Source organism: Dendrobates tinctorius, unplaced genomic scaffold (genome assembly GCF_039654945.1).
Source record: "Dendrobates tinctorius isolate UK_male_01 unplaced genomic scaffold, ASM3965494v1 ptg000039l, whole genome shotgun sequence".
NCBI classification, from domain to species: domain Eukaryota; kingdom Metazoa; phylum Chordata; class Amphibia; order Anura; family Dendrobatidae; genus Dendrobates; species Dendrobates tinctorius.
The window spans coordinates 2,026,253-2,049,995 of record NW_027361707.1 but is presented as its reverse complement, the minus strand read 5'-3'; the positions used below and the strand labels follow the sequence as shown (position 1 = coordinate 2,049,995).

General features: G+C 43.9%; 1 protein-coding gene across 3 annotated transcripts in view; it reads right to left on the bottom strand.

Moving 5' to 3' along the window:
• Nucleotides 1-4,225: 4,225 nt before the first annotated feature.
• Nucleotides 4,226-23,743, bottom strand: part of UVSSA (UV stimulated scaffold protein A) — a 109,461-nt gene continuing 89,943 nt past the window's right edge. For all 3 annotated transcript variants that reach the window (XM_073574417.1, XM_073574419.1, XM_073574418.1), the window contains 4 exons: nt 19,784-19,967; nt 19,587-19,698; nt 9,746-9,926; nt 4,226-4,749 (listed from right to left, as the gene is read on the bottom strand). In XM_073574417.1, the coding sequence (XP_073430518.1) occupies nt 4,656-4,749; nt 9,746-9,926; nt 19,587-19,698; nt 19,784-19,967 (571 nt within the window). In that variant the 3' untranslated portion in view covers nt 4,226-4,655. The remainder of the gene's footprint in view (nt 4,750-9,745; nt 9,927-19,586; nt 19,699-19,783; nt 19,968-23,743) is intronic.

The window sequence follows — 23,743 nt, the reverse complement described above, 5'->3', positions numbered from 1 at the left end:
AAGCGCCCGCTGAGTTGTTGTTTTTTACTGTTGTGTTACAACAAAAAAAAATTAATAATAAAAAATATTTGCTTTAAAGGAGACATCCCCAGCTAACAGACGGGGCTCACTGGAAGAACAAGGCAGAGGAGGACGTTGCCAATGCAGCTGGGATTCCGGGACCAACTCGGAAGGCAGGGTTAGCATGGCAAAACTTACTCAGCGTGCCATAACATCCGACATCACCATCTGATACGTTCCGTATGAGCAGGAGGCAGCGTTACAACAACATGGTGGAAGAGTAAGCGTCCACATGTCTCCACATACTAACAGATGGGATTGCCTCATTTAACTTCTGGGTGTCCAAATTGGACACATGGCCTGAGCTTGCCCATTATGCTTTGGAGGTGCTGGCCTGCCCTGCGGCAAGTGTACTGTCAGAATGTGTTTAGCATGGCATGAGGTGTGATTACAGACATGCGCACCAGTCTGTCCACGTCCAACATGGGGACCCTAACATTCATTAAAATGAACCAGGCATGGATCCCACAGGACTTGCCCATACCTTTGGCTAACTAGATAACTATATCAGCCGCCCCCAGCCATAGGTTTAATTTTGGGATCTCCCCCAATGAAAAAAAGTGTTGGCTACCTCCTCCTCTGCCTCTTCCACCTCCACCTCTTGGCTCTAGATTATGTTTTTTTATTTTGTTAATTCTATGTTCGTTTAAGTTAGTTCCCTACAACAAAAAAACAAAACAAAAAAAACAAATTGGAAAAAGCAAACAAACCCACAAAACCAGTGTTGGATTACTCCTACACCACCACGTCCACCTACTCCTCCACTTGGACCTCCGCCTTCTGGGTCTTCCATTACCACACACACACCCATTGTTGGATTACTACTCCCTTACCTCTGTCACCTATACCGCCAAGTCCACCTCCACCACTTGGGCCTCTGTTTCTGGCTGAAGCTTATATTTTGGTTAATCTAAGTGATTTTCCTATCCATATTTGTTTGCAGGGCACTTGTCCTGCGCTTACCCCCATTTTGCTTCCTTTTGCAACCCCCTAACCTTTAGTACGACCATTTTACAGCACGAAGTCTGGGTCCCCATTGACTTCTGTTGGGTTCAAGGTAACATTTGGATACCGAACAGAAGTTTGAACTACAGTTCGGCTGAACCCGACCATCCATGGGTCCGCTCATCCCTATTCATGACATCTCACTCACAATGCTGATACTGCATGCAAGTCTGCTGCATATTTTTTTCTATAGGAACGCACCCGAATTCCAGGTTCTACCATTTTGAAAAGAAGCAATTAAATTTTTAATAGGTCGTCCCCTTTTGGAAAATTTTTCCTGATATGTACAGCTCATTGGAAAAAGTATACAAAAAAAAATTGTACATTACTTACCCCTCCCTGGATCAGGAGCTAAATCTCTGCTGCTGCTCTGATTTTCATTACTTGGCTGCAGAGGTGACTTGACATCAATATTGCTGCAACTGATCACTGAGCTCAGCGACTTTACCGATGTAGATGGCACAAGCCTCTGAGTTCATGGAACTGGCTGTCAAAGTGATGCCACCACTGCAGCAGCGGAAACTCAGTACCGGACCCCGATAGCATAAGAAAAATGTTTTTTTCTTTATAACAAAGAAGTGCACAAATCAGGAAAAGTTTTCTGAATGTACAAAACCTTGTTGAGATTCTACAGCTCTTCTTCCTTCCGTTTCAGGAGGTAAGAGGCACTGCCGATGTGGCATCTGTCGCCTTTATCAGGTGTCACGTATGGCTGGTATCTTGCAGGAGTCTTGGGATTCACATGAAGTTTATGAAGGTGGAAAAGAAATTCAAGAGTTTTTCCCAAAAGAAATTCACTTTTTTTTTTTGGAGGGTTTCTTTTTGCTGAGCTTTCAAAGCAGAAACATAGTAGAAACTCACTTTTTGAGGATTTTGTACCTTTTGAGAGAGGTTTCTGTTCCAAAACAACTCCTTGTGCACATAGGCTTTAATGGTTTTTTTAAACTTTTTTTTTTTTTCTTGCCACCTTTGACTCCAGAGTGTCAAGTTTGGAGTGAATTCCATTTTTTTCCCTAAAACCCATTTGAAGGAAAAACGATCATCAGTCTAACAGAATGAGCAACCAAGTGGATTATCCTTCGATAGGAATAGACGTATTTAGTGCGTATTTGAAGCAGTTTTTGTGGATTTTAGAGTGAAGAGGCTTCCGACTCAACTTTAATGCCAGTTTCATGCAGATTTTTTTTCTAAAGACACCGGTACGTGCTCATGTCTTTTTCAGGAAATTCCGCTCTAAATCCTGCCTGAAAAAGCTGAAAAGATTGAACACATGCATTACTATGTGAAAACGACTTATATGTTCAGACTTGAGTGTTTATTTTTAATCAGAATTCCAAACAAGCAAAGAGGTTAAAAGAAGTGTCCGGACCACTCTCCAGGCGTTTTTGTACGCTTTTTAGGACAAATACCGTGTGGAATCTGCCTGAAAAAAAGGTAATGTGCACGTGGCATCTCCAGAAAAGGTTTTCCTCTTGAAAAACTCAGCGTTTTTTTTTTTACTGTGTGGAAAAGATGTTGCGTTCGCATACCCTCAGACAAATACGTTGCCCTTAGACTATGTTCACACCGAAGTGCTTATCTTTTGAGACAGATGCAAAATCCTCCATTAAAATGAAACTTTGTAAAACTCCCAAGCATACGCTGAAACATTTTTGAAAAACTTTTTTGGAATGCTGGAGAAAACTCCTAGTAGCCTTAGGCTACGTACACATTGTATTTTTCCAGTGTTCAAAAATGTCCGTTTTTAAAACAGAAGAAGAATCGCTCTCTGGGGTCTTGTAAGTTTGAAGCACTTTTTTTTTTTGTCATTTCCTTAGCACTTTTTCAACTTTCATTTTTCTTAGCACTTGGCCGACCCACTCAAACCAGTGGAAAAATACGCAGTGTGAACATACCCTTAGGATGACACTAGGGAGCAATATGGTGTACTTTAGTGGTACATCTTAGTTTCACCTGATACATTGTGAAGAGTCAATGGATGAAAAGGTTCACTTGCTTCAGGGAAAATAGATGCAACAAGGATGATACCCGAGGAATCAAATTGGTCCTTTTTTTTTTCGGATGTAGGCTAAGGCTATACATGCACCTGGATTTTTTTTTTTTTGGAGACTTTTTTTTGGCCTGCAAATGGCTACGTGCATGTGCAGTATTTTTGTAGCAGAAACTTAGTGGAACTCTCACTCCTAAAAAAAATAAAAATGCAAAACTCCTCAAAAACTAGAAGATTCTGCTCGGAAGATGGAGCAAAAAGACTTCGTGTGACCATAACCTTTGAGCAGACACTTACCGTACATTTTTGAGAAGAATGGAGTTTTTTTTTTTCTCAGAGGCTTTGTGCGCATGGGAGGTTTTTTTTTTTAGGAATTCTTGAAGTAGAAACTGAGAAGAAACTACATATTCTCCTAGTAAAAAACTACTCCAATACTTTCGACTTTCTGCTTAATTTCCGATCCAAAAAGACTGTGTGTGGGTGTGCATAAACCCTAGGAGAAATGTCCTTGGAGACGTGTACAAGTTGCTTCATCCTACTGAATATCTATATATACATTGCACAAGTGTCTCATCACAATAGCATATCGTTTATTAACTATGTGTATAACTATGTAATGCAGAATAAAAAAAATTGGCCAAAAACCGATACTACGACACAAAAAGGATCTCGATTGGAATTTTTCCGTATTTGTCTCCTGCCGATACGAAGTCATATTATAACTATTGGTATGTAATTGTCATGCTGCACAATATGGGAGTGTCCTAAGGAAAGAAAGGCTGAAGGAACATTCTTTTCCATTCTCACAAATAGCAGCATAGAAGACATTATACAGCACTACTGAGCAGTGTAGCTGTGAATCCAGCTCTGTGAAAAAGGTGGGGGGGGGAAACCGGTACAACAGTCTGCCCCCTCTTCGCCCCTTTCAATCTCCATAGACTTTTATAGACTGCAGAATGTAATCTCATCTCTTTGGGTACAGACGTCTGTAGACGGAAGAAAAGAGGGAAAAAAAAGTGGCTGAAAATGGCTTAACTATCATCGTCACACCCATCGACAATATGTCGCCCGTTCTGATGATCGCCGAGTTTCTCAGCGATGGGTTCCACCCTAACCGAAAAAAAATGTGGGATTACTTTCTGTAGACTGGAATAACCCTTTAACAGCAAGTACACAAAAAACAAACATTTTGTCTTTATTTAACATTTTTTTAAAGATTCTTTTAAAACATACTTTTAAATAACAAAAAAAAAAATAAAATTATATATTCCCTCTTGTCCATTAAGCTGAATTAATTACGTTCGGCAACATTTCCTCTCCACACTGGGGTTTGTACTAAAATTCTACCATTCTTGCAAATTATATATGTATTTTTTTTTTTTTTTTTTACCAAGTAATTGCAATCTTCTTTAAAATAACAGAACTCTGTAAAGTCTTTAAAAAATTTTTTCCATAAAATACAACAAATTATGCAAATAAGTTAACAATTAGGGGGAAAAATATCTCAATATATTACAACAATTTTTCTTAAATAAGGTCCTTAAAACAAGTCTTCCATGTAGAAGGCGGCTCTGGACGCTTTATCTCTCTCTGGCGGGTTTTAATTTAATGCATAATTAAACTGGTTTGCAAACTTTTCGTGTCGCCGCTGATCCATTTGGTTCATTGCACTTATCACTCGTTTTACTGATCCCCTGCAAAAGGAAAAAAAAAAAAAAAGGAAAAATTAGGCAAAAAAAAAAAAAAAAAAAAAAGAAGTCGCAGCTTTACTTTTACCTTTTCTGCCAGACTGTTTATCAGGTATGTAAAAAAAAAAATATGGAGGCGGTATCATTAATTACCGCTTGTCCCTCCCGTTCTGATCAGGCAGAACAAATTGGACGTGTTAAGTAAATTAAGTACCGCCATACAAATAGTTTTTAATTCAACAAGGTTTTAATAACAGGAGTAAACAAATTGAACTCCGGCTTTAATGTGCGCACTCCACCTTTTTGTCATTATTCTTTACCGCCGACCTTACAAGATAAATGGCAGCCGTCCAAGCAGTACTTGCGGTAGACAAAGGCGCGGCATCCTTGTTATCCACATTGTGCCTCTTCCTAATTCTCTGCCGTTATTGATTCCGGGCACATACATTATTTATACGTAGTGCCTGGGTATGGCGTGAGCGGACGGACACACACACATTTATATCTTGGCGCGTCTCAGACCCCGATCAACGTCTTTCATTGGCCATATCCCGAGATATGTAAGGGCTTGTGCACGCAAGTCTGTGAAGACCACGTTCACACGTTCAGTATTCGGGCAGTATTTTACATCAGTATTTATAAGCTAAAACCAGGAAAGGAACAGTCAGAGGACAAGTATAATAGAAACACGTCACCACTTCTGTATTTATCACACACTCCTGGTTTTGGCTACAAATACTGAACGTGTGAACGTGGCCTTATGGTCATTTCTTTTGCACCTCTTTAAAGTTCTCCTTCCTTGGGCTTTGTGTACTTTTTGCTCAGCGTTATGGCTTTCCTTAACCAGATGGTTTAGCCTAATTCATCATTTGCGACTTTTCGAAAATGTTACAAAACGTTTGCGCAAATGTGAAAGACTAGTTGAAGACTGTTAAATGGGACCCTCAACTTTAGCAGGAGTCCCATGCGAAGGGAGCGATGGTTGATCACGTGCGCCTCTGCTCTATCCGTTCTGTAAGGGCCGCTAGAGATGGATGAGCGCAGCGGTCGGATGGTCTTTGGCCCTCCCATTAAGTATGAATGGAGAAGATTTGCGCATGATCCACCACCGCTTCACTCACATGGGACTCTTCAGAGTCCCCAGCTGTCAAAATCAGTCTGACCCCCCCCCAGCAATCAGGAAGTGATCCCCTATCCTAATCCTGGTTCCTACCACCTCACTTACGCATGCATGCTTGAGTGCATGTATCCCGCATGAGGAGAGGCTGGACACCTCTGGCAGTGGCTAAGAAGATGTCTTTCATAACTGTTCCTCTCCATATTCCAATTGAGCAGTCCAATGAGGTCTCCAGGACCATGTCCGATGCCTCCTCTGTTCTCGCAGTTGCGGTCTCTCCAACCTTGACTGCCATCATCCGTAGAGTCTGTTCAACTCTCACGCCTGCGCAGTAGGGAACAAGAGCTGCACAGGCACAACAGGCTGTGTCAATGATGTCAGCTACATCAATCAAGGCAGGACAACCTGTGCCGAGTGGTCCCGGTGGGCATCTCCAGACCGTGTTTTGTGCCCCCTCTGCCTTCACAATCAGTTATCCTGCCTTCTCGGACATCATCTACGTGACATGTTGCGCCTGCGCCGATCTTGCACCCTAAAGTGCAAGCGGAACAGATTACGTGGAATTAGCCTCTTGATGGGCAAGAAGGGGGTTGTAACGACAACACAAGGAAGGTGGATCCAATTTATGCAGAGAATATCTGGTGCCTGATCCTCCTCACGCGGACACCAGCTGTTAAAGGAGTCAGGACACCCTCAATAGTTGTGGTCTGGTTCAGATCATGTGTGCCTTCTGCTTAATATTAAATAAGCAGAATTTTGCTTGGAGAATAAAAACATTAAAAAAGAACAGTACAAGGTAATCATCACCGTCTGTGAAGAACATGCGCCAGCTGCTTTTTGAGAGATGGCGGGCAGAGCGGCACCAGGACGCGGCCGTGTCAGCCGCCTGCCATAGGACATCTTATTTACAACAATCGGGAATTACTTGTCAGTGTTTCCACAGCTGGACGCATGATTTCCCTCCAATTCCCCCGAGCTAATTAAATCTGGTTTGTTCTCAGGGAAAGGGCGCCGTTAATTGATGTCTGGTACACTCCTATAGATGTCCATCCGCACGGTAATTAAGACCTGTTGCCGTCATATAATTTGTGTTGTGATACCAGCTGTCAGGCTCCATGTTTTATGATGTGTACTGGGGTATGGAGCAGCGCTGGTGTACGGGGGGACAGAGGCACATACACTCAACCTAATTACGAGACTATTAGAAAACTCGTCTGGAAGTTAAGAGTAAAATGTACAGAGCGATGCCAAGTGGGCACTTTACAGCGCCCTCTCCGGGCAACGTCTCCCGCTCATTCTCATACATGTGGCCTAATCCTGATACCCTGACGTGCTCCAGACTGTAGGACTGTGGAAATTCTCAACCATTAATATCACCTATATACCGTTATAGGTGATAATATATAGATTGGAGATGGGGCCCCCCCCACACTAAATGATAGAACGAGGGATCAAGTCCCAAATTGCCAGGAATGGGTGGTCTGCAAACAAAATGCTACCTTCTTCATAGACTTTGAGTGTGTGTGTGTGTGTGTGTGTGTGTGTGTGTGTGTGTGTGTGTGTGTGTGTGTGTGTGTGTGTGTAAGAGGCTGGTCTGATCACAAGAGGTGAAGAAATGTCAAACCTGGTGATGGGTGCAGGGTCCGCACACTGATCCAACATTTTTATTGACTGGAATACCCCTTTCTGTTGTAAAATTCTAAAGCAGCAGCCTCCTGTCTGTGGTCTTCAGATTTTTTTTCTGCAAAGTGTCCGCATGGGATAGTGCAAGTTGTTTTTGCAGCCAGCTTAAAGGCTGTGGTTTGATTTAGGAAAAAAAAAAAAAAAGCTTTACTCACCCTCCCCCGGGTCTAGCCAAGTCTCCACCGTTGCTGCAGCCAGTAACTGAGCTCAGCACATCACGCCATCAACTTGGCCAAAGTTACTGGTTGGCAAAAGCCGATCACTGGGAAGACAGATGAGACAACCCCTTCCTTGGAAGAGGACTTTATGCTCGTTGCACCTTTGGTGTGGCTAAACTGTTAGAAAACAAATAGGTGGGTAGTGGCACTATCATTCTCCGCCATCATCTTCCTTGATTGACGTCTGACGTTACAGGAACTAGAGAACGTCAGAGATGGATGGAAAACCTTTATGTAGGATACTGAACTGTTTGGTCACACCAAGGGAGCGCCTGTGCTTGGTCTGCACTGACGGACTTAAACGCCCTTTAAATTTTGCATTATTTATGCCTTATGTGACTTTATTCGGCACCGTTCCTGAACTGCTCAGGTCCCTGGTCCCTTAATTTTACAGACTGTATGCCATGAAGTCTTGTGACAGCGGTGGCCAATCCTTCAAACAATTAGAACAGATAAGAAAGATTGAGTCTATGCTAATATACAAAAATACTTAATATTTTTTATTTAATCATAAAAAAGCTGACATGTACAAAAATTAGTACAATCAACATTAAATATCAGACATGAGCAGAACAAATAAAAGAGGGTAGAAAATCAATCCTCAATGTAGGAAGAAGGACATCTACACCGAAACGTGCGTCGGGGTCTTCTTCCCTGCCCCTGGGAACTACATTATGACGGGTAATTATTTTTACTTTTGTATATAGTCATTTATTTTTATCATCAGGCTTGTCTTGAGTATGCGGCCAACTATCTGGGTGATTTATACTCTTTGTATTATACTCTTTCTGCATACAGACAGCTGATATAATCTATTGGCACATTTTCCGTCCTACATGCACTTCTACCATGGGTAGGGTATTTGTTACAATCTAGGGTTTATAGGTCACTACATTGAGGATTGATTTTCTACCCTCTTTTATTTGTTCTGCTCATGTCTGATATTTAATGTTGCTTGTACTAATTTTTGTACATGTCAGCTTTTTTATGATTAAATAAAATTTGGTATTTTTGTATATTAGCATAGACTCAATCTTTCTTATCTGTTCTAATTGTATTTAAGAGTCGCTGCTTATATGTTCATGTTTGAACATGGTGGTATTCTTCCACCACTAATTAGGTATTATGAGTTGGAGATTTCTTGTATTATCAATCCTTCAAACAAGTTGCTCTTGAAAGGGGGGTGGGCACTTTTACAGCACTAGTGTAAAAACCACTTCCTTAGGACAATAGAACTATTGTTTTTATATCGAGAGACAGATCACATGACACCATGTTTCTTCACATTCATGCCAATTAAAAAAGAAATTATAACTAGAGGACAAACTTAAAGAAGGAGGCTCATGTTCATTCTGCAGGAGCACATCGCTCCTCTCTGCCTCCCGGTTGTGGGCGGTGTGCTCCTGATGATTGACAGTATAGACCAGCTGCACGGCTGAGGCACCGGTCTGGAGGAAGTTTTGCCTTTTCAGTATTGGAGGAGTGCTTACAAGTAGTGATGAGCGAACGTGCTGGGATAAGGTGTTCTCGCCATGCCCGGGTGCTAACCAAGTGACTTCGTCGTTATCGAAAAATACGTTTGAGTCCACGTGCCTGCATGTCTCGCGGCTGTTCAACAGCCACAACACATGCAGGGATTGTTTATATTTGTTAGGCTATCCCTGCATCTGGGAGCTGTCGAAAAGCGGTGAGACATGCAGCCGCGGGGGACTTGAGCATATTTTCCGAGCACAACGAAGACACTTGGTTAGCACCCGGGCATGCTCATATAACACCTTATCCCAGCATGTTCCCTCATCACTACAAGTAACTTGTAAACGTTGCGAGAAGAGAGGATTTTTAATAAAAAGGTAAATAGTAAAGTAAGTTAGTGAAGTCCTTCCTCCATCATCATATATCAGATCAACCCCCCCTGTACTGGAAGCAGAGACCCCAGTATATCCATGCATCTGGGCAGAGAGGGCTATTGTGGTCGGGGTCTTACGTGTTAAACACTTTCTTCTCCAGGCGGGAGCGGGAGGTGTTGGCTTTCTGCTTCAGATCCGTCAGGTTGGGGTACTTCTTTTTCCCCCTCTTTTTCTTTCCTTTCTTGTGACATCTGGATGATCCCAGATCCTCCCCGGTAGCTTGCTCAATTTCTCGCATCAGTTCTGGGTCTCTCCAATCTCAAAAAAAAAAAAAAAAAAAAAAAAATGAAAATTACTATGAAAGGTGCCAGGAAGCGGTGTAAAAATAGGGGGAACTTGAACATTAACTAACCCCTTGCAGTTGATGGCAATTTTCCATACTTTACTTTTTTCCTCCTTTTCTTTCAGGAGGTAAAACTTAAACCTCAGTTCCATTGTGTCTACAACGTTGGCTCTGTGGTCACCCGGTAACAGGATTCTGCGGACCAGTATGATTACAGATACCGAACTTTTAGGTTTTTTTTTGCTATTTTAAGTCTTTTGAAAAATTAAACTTCCTTTTTAAAATTGCATTTGTGTTGCCATTCTCAGACTTTTTTTTTTTTTTTACACTATTTTTTATACTATTCTGTTGTTGGAGATGTGAGGGCTTGTTTTTCGCATGGGGGGCAGTAATATTTTATTGCTACCATGTTGGGGTACATACGACTTTTTAATTGAGCATTTAAATGCCGCTGTCAGCAATTCTGAGAGTTTAACAGCAGTGATCAGAGAGAGCTCTGATTGCTGCGGTTGGCGGCTGTACAAAACAGCCGGCACCTGCCGTGTATAAAGAGGGCTCCGATCCTGAGCCCAATCCATATGTATCCCTGGCAAGCACTGCACATCACATACTGAGAAGGGGGTTTTCTGGTCACTGTAAAAAAAAAAAAAAAAAAGCAAAAAAAAAAAAAAAAAAAAAACAACAACTGGGCATTACTCACCCTCCCCCGGTCCAGTTTTGAGTCTTCGCCTCTGCTCCTGCTGTTATTGTCTTCAACCACTTTGAGAGCTCAAAGGCTTGGGCAGAGCTGCTGAGCTCAATGATTGGCTGCAGCACTATTGCAGATAGCAACAAACATCGAGAACAGAGGCGGAGACTAAATAATGGACCTGTGGAGGGTGAGTAAACCATTTTTTTTTTTTTTAACTGCATCCAGGAAGAGGGGTTTTCCCTAAACCAGAAAACCCCAAATGCGTTATTTGATTTCAGCCAAGGCATTACTACTCCAATAAAAGTCTATGGGATTGATGGACAGAGCCGACCACTGCACCTGGTCATGTAATGGACACGCAGGTGCGCGGTTCGTTACAAGACAGCGACTCCGACACCTGTACTGTAACTATTCATGTATGCTCATCACGTGACTGTTTGACGTAAGCAATGACAGCAAGCAGTGATCTTGAAAACTGTGGGAAGAATGATGGCGATCATCCCTCTAAGGCTCCGTTCCCGGGATCAGTAAGGTTCCCAGTGATCAGACCCCCTATGCTGCAGCTATGGGGGGGGGGGGAGATGACCCCCTTTTAATTATCCTATTCCCCCACTTTCATTTCCCGCTATCGCCTTTTCCAAAGTAAAGAGTGGAAATCCCATCACACAACCACCCGACTGAATGCTCGAGTTCAATCCTCCCCCGTCTCTGCTTCCATGACTGGTGCGAGACCAAATCGAGAGCCGGAGACGCGATACGGAGGATTAAGGGACCCCGCAGAAATAATAAGGCGTCACAGTTTAGTAACCGAGCGGACGAGGCGATTGTTTAAACACAAGGAAAGGAATACCGCCACTCGGTGCAGATAAAATGAGCGCTCCAGTCAAAAGAAGGAGCAATTTAAAGGCTTTTCTGAAAAATCAATAAAAAAAAAAAACAGCAATTTTTTCTTTTTTTTTTCTGAGTGCTGATGGGGTATTGTTACCGAAATTTAGTGGCGGGGGGGGGGGGAAAGAAAATGACAGTGTTTGTGGCCGGCCGGGAGGAATCAATACTGTGGTTAGCGGAGAGATGCTATTTCACAAGTGACTGGCTCAGGTACGGCCTCCGCCGGATTGTCCTCGTACCTGCCCGTTAACAGGCGGCCCTCCTCGCCCGCAACACGAGAAATAGCCACTTAATTTGCTTTAGTGTTTGAAGCCGCTGGAAATGATGAACACTGCAGATTAACAGGTCAGAGCAATCAGGTTTAAACCGCAGGGGTCAGCTCCCAGCTGGAGGGGGCCGAGAACATGTGGTCAGGGGGCTGCGCATCTAATACCTTCCTCAACGCCTGCAGAATCAAAGTTTACAATGGACTGGGGAAAAATAAAAAATAAAAATATAATAAAAAAAAAAATCGTTTAACCCTCTGAGGACCAGGTCAGTGTCTTTTTTTTTTTTTCCTTTTGGGTTATTTTTTTCCCTCTTCTGTCTACAGCCATAACTTTTTATTCTTTTTTTTTTTCAGTTTCATCAGTTTAGTGGATAAAAATTCAGCCCCCAATGAAGGCTGAGAGAAACAGATTTTACTGGGAGTGCCCAAAAATCTGGTAACTATGATCCGGTCATTGGAGGATGCTCCATTCGTGAGCAGGAAGATAGTGCTGTTGGATAATCTGGAAACTGGAGGGTCCACAGTTGGAGAAGCGGTCCAATTTGCCGTGAGCTCGGGGCGAAGGGATATAGGATGCAGAAGAGCTTTCCTCTTTGGAAGCGTCTGGTCGGATTTTCCCGTTCTCTGGAAATTACCTCCTCAAATTCTGAGTGTGTGGCAAAGACCTTGGGAGCTGGTCTAGACCGTCTAAACAAAACCGCCTGTTCTGCGGGTTCCATAGCGGTATCTAATGTTAAAGGGAACCTGTCACTCCCCCCCCCAGGCGGTTTTAAGTAAAAGAGCCACCTTGTGCGGCATTAATGCTGCATTCTGTCAAGGTGGCTCTTTTATTTAGGGTACCTTCCACCAATAATAGTTTTTAAAATTGGTCAAAAATACCTAAATTTTGACCAGGGGGCAGGTCTTTCCCCCTCGGACAGACGCCTCCCATCCATCACTCATTTCCTCCTCCAGTTTGCTCTGCCTCCTCTGCATTCTTTTGAAATCCTGACGTCTGCGCTGTACTATATTTTCTTGGGCATGCGCAGTTAGCGCTGCCAGTGCTGTCACATCACATCCTGACATTAGTTCTCTGCGGCTCTCATGCCCAAGTTTCCCAGCCCCGCAGTGGTCAAAATAAAGGTATTTTTGACCAATTTTAAAAACTATTTTTTCTTCTGCGGTGGAAGGGACGCTAAGTAAAAGAGCCACCTTGACAGAATGCAGCATCAGTGCTGCACAAGGTGGCTCTTTTACTTAAAAACACCTGGGGGGGTGACAGGTTCCCTTTAAAGGTCTGGTTGACCGCCACAATGAGGCTCTGAACAAATGTCTCTCATATTAGAGGTCTGATTGAATGATTCAAGGTCCAAAACATGGAGCCAATCAATTGTGAATTTATTCAACGTGTTTCAAAGTATACGACTTCTTCATCAGGAACACCGCAATGTCACATGTTTTGGACCTTGAATCGTTCAGTAGCGCAGATTAAATCCACAATCTACCCGTTTCTTTTTTTTATCTTCGGTTGGTCACGAGTGGACCGGTGGATCTGCTGCAGCGGAGATCTCTACAAGCCTGTTTTGTGGCTCAATCTGGCGAGTACAATACTATCATTTCAATCATTTATTTCTCGGATAAGACCCTACTGTGCTATTTTCTACCGCAGCATACAACATAGGGGTCTGGTCAGAATCCAGGTCCGAGTCATCCTCTGACTCTGAAACCGCCTCGCCTGACTCGGGGGGAGGAGGACAGGGAAGAAGCAGTCCGCCGGGAAAGACCAGGGGGAGAAACCGGAGCGGGAGGAGGATCTAGAACGATGCTCCTGTCTGGATCTCTTACGGCCCATGTTGGTAGGTACAGCCGGTGAGCTCTGCGATCCACTAACAACGAAGGAGGCTGGAAGGGGCAACCTGTCAAGAACAGACACCAGTGTCTGAGAAACCTTGGTGTGGTCCCCCCACAGATTGTGACAGAGGTAGCCCACACTGGGATAGGGGCACCACTCTCTCCTGGGGCAGAAGGGGATTCCTGGGTAGCAGGCGCAGGGGGCTGCTGCAGTCCTGACAGAAGGCAGAGGACTGGCCTGAAGGGAACTTGCAATTATACAGTTAGGTCCATATATATTTGGACAGAGACATTTTTCTAATTTTGGTTCTAGACATTACCACAATGAATTTTAAACAAAACAGTTCAGATGCAGTTGAAGTTCAGACTTTCAGCTTTCATTTGAGGGTATCCACATTAAAATTGGATGAAGGGTTTAGGAGTTTCAGCTCCTTAACATGTGCCACCCTGTTTTTCAAGGGACCAAAAGTAATTGGACAGATTAATTAATTGTAAATAAAATGTTCATTTCTAGTACTTGGTTGAAAACCCTTTGTTGGCAATGACTGCCTGAAGTCTTGAACTCATGGACATCACCAGACGCTGTGTTTCCTCCTTTTTGATGCTCTGCCAGGCCTTCACTGCGGTGGTTTTCAGTTGCTGTTTGTTTGTGGACCTTTCTGTCTGAAGTTTAGCCTTTAACAAGTGAAATGCATGCTCAGTTGGGTTGAGATCAGGTGACTGTTGTCTCTGTCCAAATATATATGGACCTAACTATGAAGAGCAGACAAAGTGCCTGACAAGAGCAGAAGAGGAGGCAGGAGAGAGTGCTCTCCTTTAGGATTAGGCATGATAAGAAGCAGACCCACTAACTAATGCTAGAAGGTTAGGGGACAGAAGGATATATGCTGAAGAGCGTGTCAGTCTGCAGAGCAGAGCTACTCACAACAAGATGCAGGTCCTGTCTGGTTCCAGGCTGTAGAGGGAGCTCCAGGACAATTGCAGGAGTAAATGCAGAACTTCCTGCAGAGAAAAGCCACCTTCCGGGTTCCAATGTCGGCAAATGGTAATCGCAGAGATGAAGGAGGAAGAGTTAGCGGCGGGAGCTCCAAGCAGGGCCGCCATCAGGGCATTACTGCCCCGAGTGGTGTATGGGGCCCGGTGGGCAGAGGGGGCCTGCATTGGGCCCCGTCTCATTTGCTCACTGGGCCCTGGCTAGCGGCGCTGCGGCAGATCAACTCTAAGGACGTGCGGGCCCGCACGTCAATAGTTAACAGCCGCCAGCCAATCGGAGGCTGGCAGCTGACGTCAGCCACAGCACGTACGTTGTCGGCGTCTGATGTCATTCAGTCGCCGGCGAGTGCGTGCTTCAGCTGCGTGGAAGGAGCTTCGCCGCAGGAGTGCGGACAGGGGGACCAGGGCAGAATGTGAGACATGGGCACAGTGGCAGAATGTGAGACATGGTATGGGGGCAGAATGTGAGACACGGGGGCAGAGGAAGAATGGGAGACACGGGGGGCAGAATGTGACAGTAAGACACAGGAGGGGGCAGAATGGACAAGGGGCAGAATGTGAGACACATGGTGCAGGATCATGGGGCAGGATAGATACGATGTAGACAGATGGGGCAGGATGGGGAGATCACATGGGGGCAGAATGGATACGCATGAGGCAGGATGAGAGAACATATGGCTGAAGCCAGGAATAAGACAAACGGGGGCCAGGATGGGGGATAATATTACCATAGGGGCTAATTAAGGGATATTATTACTGCAGTGATGTATTTATTTTATTTTTTTGAGGATAATGTTTAAAATGGGGGGAGGTTCTGTTACTGTGCAGAGCAACACTGTCGCCTTTTATCCTTCATCTGGTGTAGTGTAGAAGTTGGGAAAAAATTATGAAATGTGTTTTGCAAGAACTGCTCTAGATAACTTATTTCCTGCAGAGATGAGCCCTGTCTGGAAGACTTAATGGCGGTCTGTGCTGGATGAAAGATGTAAAGCAAAGATGAAGGACTTCACCTAGAGGTAACTGGTGAGTCAGTGTGTTACCTGAACACTGACACTCCAAATTATATACAGAGTGCCTTTGTACAATGTCACCAGTGATCACTATTACCTGTACACTGGCACTATATACAGAGTTCCTGTGTATAATGTCACTGGTGATCACTGTATTACCTGTATACAGACACTGCATACCAAGTACAGATCTCCTGTGTGTAATGGCACTTATGGTGACAGTATTATGTTTTTTGTTAATGATCAGTATTGTAGTATTCAGTCACCATGTGGTGGTAATATGTGGTCTGGGCATGGTGCGGTGGTATTTGTTTCTTGTATGTGGTATTATTCTGTCACTGGTGGTAATATGTGGTCTGGTCATGGTGTGGCTGTATTTGTTCCTTGTATGTGGTATTATTGGTCACCATGTGGTGGTAATATGGTGTTTGGTCAGGATGCGGTGGTATTTGTCCCTTTGGATGTGATGTTATTGGTCATTTTAAAAATTGAAAAAAATAAAAAAAATATACCTAAATTGTATTGAATATTTTAACAAATGTTTAATAGGTTACAGTAGAGTAGAGTAGAGCCTGGCCAAAAGAGTCTACCTTGTCGTGGTGGCAGATTTAAAAAAGTTTTTGGCCAAAACAAGAGCTGCTGGCTATGTGTGTGATCTGGAGATGGGAACTGTTAATGCGTAATTGGGGAGAAGTGGAGTTTTTCCAAGAGAGAGCAGTGGAATTGTGGATGGTTCGAGGGGTGGAGGGTGGGGCTGGAGTATCAAGGGGGTCCCGAAAATTTTGCCAGTATGGGGTCCCGAAATTCCTAGTGTCAGCCATGGCTCCAAGAAGAGGGCGGAGCTATTAAGATGAGGGGGCATGTCTACAACAGGGGGGAAAAAAAGCTTGCCCGATGATGCAGGGAAGAGGGGCAGAGCTAGCTGCAGAGGCTAGGTCGTGCTGAAGCCGGGCACTAAAGTGGAAAACACTCACCAATGAAGCAGGGAAGGGCGGTGCGAGGCCCAAAAGTTAATGGTACTGTAACCCTGTACCCCATGCGCTGTATTTCCCTTGTCTTATCTGTAAACTCGTAAAGAGCTGGATATTGACTTAAAGGGCCACTTAATATGGTGGTAATGGTGGTTTCCGAAAGGAGCCACCCCTTGGCTGGGTCCTACCCTGGAGGAAGATCTGGCTAGTCCCGTGTTTGAGACTCTTAAATGAGGCTCCACGGACTTTATTTGCATATTCTATTTCCCAGGGAGCAATGCACCTAGGATTTCACTGTGATTGAGCGCCTTTGCCAGCTGCCGCAGTGTTTTTTTTGACTGGTCTCCCTGAGGTCAGTGATTGCTTCGTGATGTTGGTCTACTAGGCATTGCTACCACCTAGCCAGAATCCTACTCCACACTGATGAGGGGCAACACCCCGAAACAGCTGTCTGTGGATGGATACCTGGCCTTGGTATTTCCCTTGTCTTATCTGTAAACTCGTAAAGAGCTGGATATTGACTTAAAGGGCCACTTAATATGGTGGTAATGGTGGTTTCCAAAAGGAGCCACCCCTTGGCTGGGTCCTACCCTGGAGGAAGATCTGGCTAGTCCCGTGTTTGAGACTCTTAAATGAGGCTCCACGGACTTTATTTGCATATCCAGCGGTAAAGGAGAAGATCCATCTGAAAAAGGAGACGTTACTGGAAAACGCCGAAAACCAAGGTAGATATGGGTCTAGTGAAAGACTCGTGTCCACCTCCTACTGACACTAAGCTAAAACGGATTATCCTAGTGCCGGTCAGTGGGGTGTACAATGCAGAGGAGGAGCTAACGTTTTTTGTGCATGGTATCAGCTTCCTAGTGGCAGCAGCATATCACCCATGGCTTTTGTGTCCCCCAATTAAGCGATAGAGAAATAAAATTAAGGTTTTTTTTCTCCTTACATTATTGGTCCTGCAATCACTTGATCATGAGTACAATAAAAGAGGTAACTGCTTAGGCCTGTTTCACACTTCCGTTTTTGTGTCCGCCAAACGGATCCGTTTCCGTTTTTTTGACGGAAACTGATGCAAACGGATCCGTTTTTAAAAAAACGGATCCGTTTTTTTGACGGATCCGCGGTAACCACTAATGGAAGTCTATGGGACAAAAAAACGGATCCTGCAAAAAAATGGCGGATCCGTTTTTTTACGGAAACCAACGGATTTTGACGGATTTGAAAAAACGGAAGTGTGAAACAGGCCTTAGATGTTGTTGGTCGTGGCATCTAAGGAGGGACACAGCTGGCACCTGCAGGGTGTGGAGCGAGGTCAACTCCTGCACTCCCTGGCTTGTGACACCCTCGTATGCCAGATGTCAAGAAAGGGTTGAAGTTCACACTGTCAACTTTAACTATTTGGCGGAATTTTGTGCTGTATATATGACATTGTTATCCTGGCACTAGTTTGTGGTATAACAATGCCTTATCTAGGACACATAATACCGCCAAATAGTGCCAGGATAATAATACATCATATACGACACATAATACCGCCAAATAGTGCCAGGATAACAATGCCATATGTGTCTTATATAAGGCATTGTTATCCTGGCACTATATGGCGGTATTATGTGTCCTATATAAGGCATTGTTATCCTGGCACTAGTTTGTGGTATTATAACAATGCTTTAAATAGGACACATAATACCGCCAAATAGTGCCACGATAACAATGCCTTATACAGGACACAGTGCCAAGATGTGTCCCGTATACGGCATTGTTATTGTGGCACTATTTGTCGGTATTATGTTTCCTCTAAATGGCATTGTTAACCTGACACTACAGTTGTGCTCAAGGTTCCGGAGTGGCCATTCCAGTCTCCTGACCTCAGTATCATTGAGCCACTCTGGGGAGATCTCAAGTGCGCAGTTCATGCTGGACAGCCCAGGAATTTACAGGAACTGGAGGCTTTTTGCCAAGATGAGTGGGCAGCTTTACCATCTGAGAAAAGAAAGAGCCTCATCCACAACTACCACAAAAGACTTCAAGCGGTCACTGATGTTCGAGGGGGCAATACACGGTATTAAGAAATGGGGTATGTTAACTTTTGATCAGGGTCATTTGGATGTTTTGGGTTGTCATTATGATTTAAAAAGAGAAGACACAATAGTTTGACAATAAATGGCTTCACCCAACCACCATGAGTGGGGAAAAAGTTTAGGTATTATCATTTATATTCTCTGAAAAAAGGCAAATTCTGACGGGGTATGTAAACTTTTGAGCACAAATTAGACTGTATTATGTTTACTGTATACGCAACTTTTCTCTTGGCACTTTATAGTAGTATTATTTATATCTTTACACTATAAATGTAGAAACATCTCCTGTATATGTCATTTTTTTCTTTGCACTATTTGGTGTTATTACATGTCCAGTATATGGAAGTATCTTAGCACTATAAGGTAGTGTGTGTTTTGTACATGGCATGTTTCCCTTCGCACTAAATAGTGAGATTATACTGTATGTAATGTATATGGCATTTTTATCTTTGCACTATTTAGCGGTATTATGGATCCTGTATTTGACATTTTAATTTTAGCACTATATGAAGGTATTGTGCTTATGACATTATCTTAATACTGCCATGTAGTGCTAGCTGTTCTGTATAGTGTGCTTTTATCTCAGCACTAAATGGCAGTATTATGTGGGCTGCATGGCAATGTAAAGTGGCTCTCATATTTCATTATCATCCTGGCGCTCTATGGGGGGTCATTTGCTGCCTGTTTATGGCTGAATTATATGAGCTGCATAAGACAATATTATTTTAGAACTATAAGCCAGTATGACGTCTGTTGGCTTTGACGACAGTACCATCATCTTGGCACTATATTGCAGTATTATGTCACAATAATTGGCATATATGTAACATGGGAGATCTCCCCTTTAAGTGCTATAGGAATAATGGAGTCACATACAGACTGATGACATGCAAGGCTACCAACCTTGTTCTCTGGCCTGTTTCTCAAACTTCTCCTTAGCTTCTCTCTCACGATCCTCGGGATTCATTGGCACCCCGAGCTCATCTCGTGGGATTATCTTCCCGTGGAAAGGACACTTTAATAAGAGCAAAGCAAAAAAGAAATTAGTTATGACCCTAAATCCCACCACGGCTACTAATCCACCCACGACGAGCACCCACCTTTATCCGGTCTTGCCTCTCACACAGGGACCCGTTGGCCAGTGGCGCCTTGCACTTGTGTTGGACTGGCTCAAACTTTCCTGGGAATGAGATGTATCGGGTTTTCAGCATCGCCTCCAATTCTTTATTCTCAACCTCCTCTTCTGTCTCATTGGGGGCCCAGAATCGATGTTGGGAGCTGAACCTGTATATATTGAGAAAACTGCTCACTCATATACACATGGTATGTACAAACTAACAGAGTATAAGGCCTCCAACCCAGGAGACCAATGGTTAATGCTATATCTTATTCTGGCCTTATAATATCCTCCTCTGAGCCCAGCGAGCTGGACGCCCCGCAAGTCTGACCCCGGCCTTAGGTAAGTGTTCACACTGGACAGGGAGGTCAGGGACCCATCCACCTTGACGATGGTTGGTGGGCTCACACTATTTGGCCAAATTTTGTGCAAAGCGTCTCATATTGTTCCTTACATTCAAAATCCATTTTGATATTCATGTATTTCACTTTGACATGCTTTAACACGTTTCAGTGCAACCATTTTCGCATTTTTGATATGCAAGTAGCTTTTTTTTGGTATGCACCTGTTCACACTAGTTCTTGGTGTTTCAGTCAGTCTTTTTTTTATATTTATAGGAAGCTCTATATAACAAGCCCCTTCTGCTGCATCTAATAGGGATGTCAAACTCCAATACACAGAGGGTAAAAAAATAAAAGCTTGGATAAAGTCACCGGCTAACCCTGATATTTATTAATAAAAGGTCTATAATTGAGTGTTTTTAATCAAAATCAAATATAACAATTAACTTTTTTCTTATGGAAACAAACTAAAAGGGGTTGTCCCATGAACAAAGTACATTTTAATTAATAGATCTTATTATATTACTCCAATATTTTATTCTTTGTAAGAGCAGTAAAAAGCATAAAGGATAAAAACTTAAAGTGCTCCATACAGTATAAAGGCCCCCACATAGTGCTCCATACAGTATCATGGCCTCACATAGTGCTCCATACAGTATAATGGCCCCACGTAGTGCTCCACACAGTATAAAGGCCCCCACATAGTGCTCCATACAGTATCATGGCCTAACATAGTGCTCCATACAGTATAAAGGCCCCCACGTAGTGCTCCATACAGTATAAAGGCCCCCACGTAGTGCTCCATACAGTATAATGGCCCCACGTAGTGCTCCATACAGTATAATGGCCCCACGTAGTGCTCCATACAGTATAATGGCCCCACGTAGTGCTCCATACAGTATAATGGCCTCACATAGTGCTCCATACAGTATAAAGGCCCCCACGTAGTGCTCCATACAGTATAAAGGCCCCCACATAGTGCTCCATACAGTATCATGGCCTCACATAGTGCTCCATACAGTATAATGGCCCCACGTAGTGCTCCACACAGTATAAAGGCCCCCACATAGTGCTCCATACAGTATCATGGCCTAACATAGTGCTCCATACAGTATAAAGGCCCCCACGTAGTGCTCCATACAGTATAAAGGCCCCCACGTAGTGCTCCATACAGTATAATGGCCCCACGTAGTGCTCCATACAGTATAATGGCCCCACGTAGTGCTCCATACAGTATAATGGCCCCACGTAGTGCTCCATACAGTATAATGGCCTCACATAGTGCTCCATACAGTATAAAGGCCCCCACGTAGTGCTCCATACAGTATAAAGGCCCCCACATAGTGCTCCATACAGTATCATGGCCTCACATAGTGCTCCATACAGTATAATGGCCCCACGTAGTGCTCCACACAGTATAAAGGCCCCCACATAGTGCTCCATACAGTATCATGGCCTAACATAGTGCTCCATACAGTATCATGGCCTCACAGTGCTTCACACAGAATAATGGCCCCACGTAGTGCTCTATACAGTATAATGGCCTCACATAGTGCTCCATACAGTATAATGTGCCTCACATAGTGATCCACACAGTATAATGGCCTCAGTGCTTTATACATGACCTGCAGTGCTTCATACAGTATAATGGCCTCACGTAGCGCTCTATACAGTATAATGGGCCTCACGTAGTGACCCACACAGTATAATGGCCTCAGTGCTCTATACAGTACAATGTCCTCAGATAGTGCTCTATACAGTATAATAGGCCCCACATAATGCTCCATACAGTGTAATGAAGCACTCTCTAAATCTCGGTACAGGGCGTGCGTGGTGTCATTGCGCCCGTTGCTCTAATATGTTAGATGCAAAGGGGGAATGATGGGAGAGGGAGCGTCAGCTCAAGGGTGCAGATACAGTTGTAAGTGTGATACTGGGCAGGAGGTCTGCCGGGCGTTGGTAGCCAAACATACTCACCCTGCGGGCCAGAGTTGGACTCCATGTCCACTATCACCATTAACCTCTGCAGATCTAATGCTGCCGGAGAAAAGCAGATAACACTCACCGGTCTTTTGAAGAAATTCCTCTCTTTATTAGCAATAAAAGAGCATGTTGGCGAGGGGAGTGAGGACGGGCGTGGGCAGAAACTTGGCGATGGCCGTTTCGCGCCGACTAGCGCTTCCACGGAAGAGCTAGTCGGCGCGAAATGGCCGTCAAGTTTCTGCCCACTCCCGTCCTCACTCCCCTCGCCAACATGCTCTTTTATTGCTAATAAAGAGAGGAATTTCTTCAAAAGACCGGTGAGTGCTATCTGCTTTTCTCTGGTGGATTACCTGTGTTTTTCTTGTATAAGCACCCGGGGTCATGAGGCGAAGCCTGCAGCATGGTATATGACCGTCAGCATAGAATTTCAGCAGTACTGGCAGTGCCGTATGTCTTTTTTCTTGCAGCCCACTAGATCTACCTCTGCATTTTCCTCCTCCAAGATTGTGGATATCGCCACTGTTCCATCTGCGAGGGCTAACGAGTGACCGTTCTGCGAGTGCCGGCCGTGGATGGATGTATTACGCCATCACTGCCCAGACTTGACATAAGTTTAGCTAAAAATTCCGCTTTTCCAGAAAGCAATTAAACAACACAAGTACGTGGTCAATACAGCTTTGGCGGAGAAAATCTCGCTGTGCAGGAGATGAGTAGAACACAAAACGGTAAAGCCGCGGCTCAGGGTATGTCCTTACAGCTGTCAGCTGCCAGAGTAACGATGTCAGACTGACACCATCTAGTGGTGATCTTACAAGAGCTGCAGTAACAGACAGCGTCTGCAGAAGAGTGGAGCTGTCTCGGTATTTTTACCATTTTGAAGGGACTCATTTAGATGATGATTTTTTTTTTCTCTAATTATTCAGGTTTCTATAGTTTAAAAACCTATTTTTTTTCCCCTTCGTGTTCTGCAGAGATCACTTCCTATGGGATTGTGTTTTAAACGCATGAGGTCAGAAGGGCGCCGGTTGTGTTTTAAGAGACGGATTCAGCACTTGCATGATGGAATGGATATAAATGACAACAAAGAAGTGAACAAAGACTAACCCCTCTATTCAAGCTGGAGGCAGAAAAATCAAGGTCCACTAAGGAGAATTTATAATAGAAACAGCTCTCCTCCTCCCTGAATTAACACCCACACAGGTGTCAGAGCATGGCCATAATACTCTCCCATAAAAGAAAAATCGGAGATGGTGACAGCTCACCTCCTCCTCCTCCCTGCAGGGCCCCTCTGCGTAGGTCTGAGAGCATGTAGACATCACTCACACATGAACTTTGGCACAGGATGATAGCTCACCTCCTTATCCCAGTAAGTATTCACCTCCACATGGTTCCTAGAACATGCCCACAATACTCCCACAGAGGTTAAGTGATGGTTATAGCTCACCTCCTCCTTTCTGCAATGACTTTTAAAGAAATCACACTGTATTGGCCACAACACTTTCTACACCAGTCATTAGGTGATGGTCAGAGCTTAACTCCTCCTTGCATAGTCAAAGCATGCCCACAATACTATATATTATACATAATCACAGGTGAAGCTTACAGCTCACCTTCTCCTC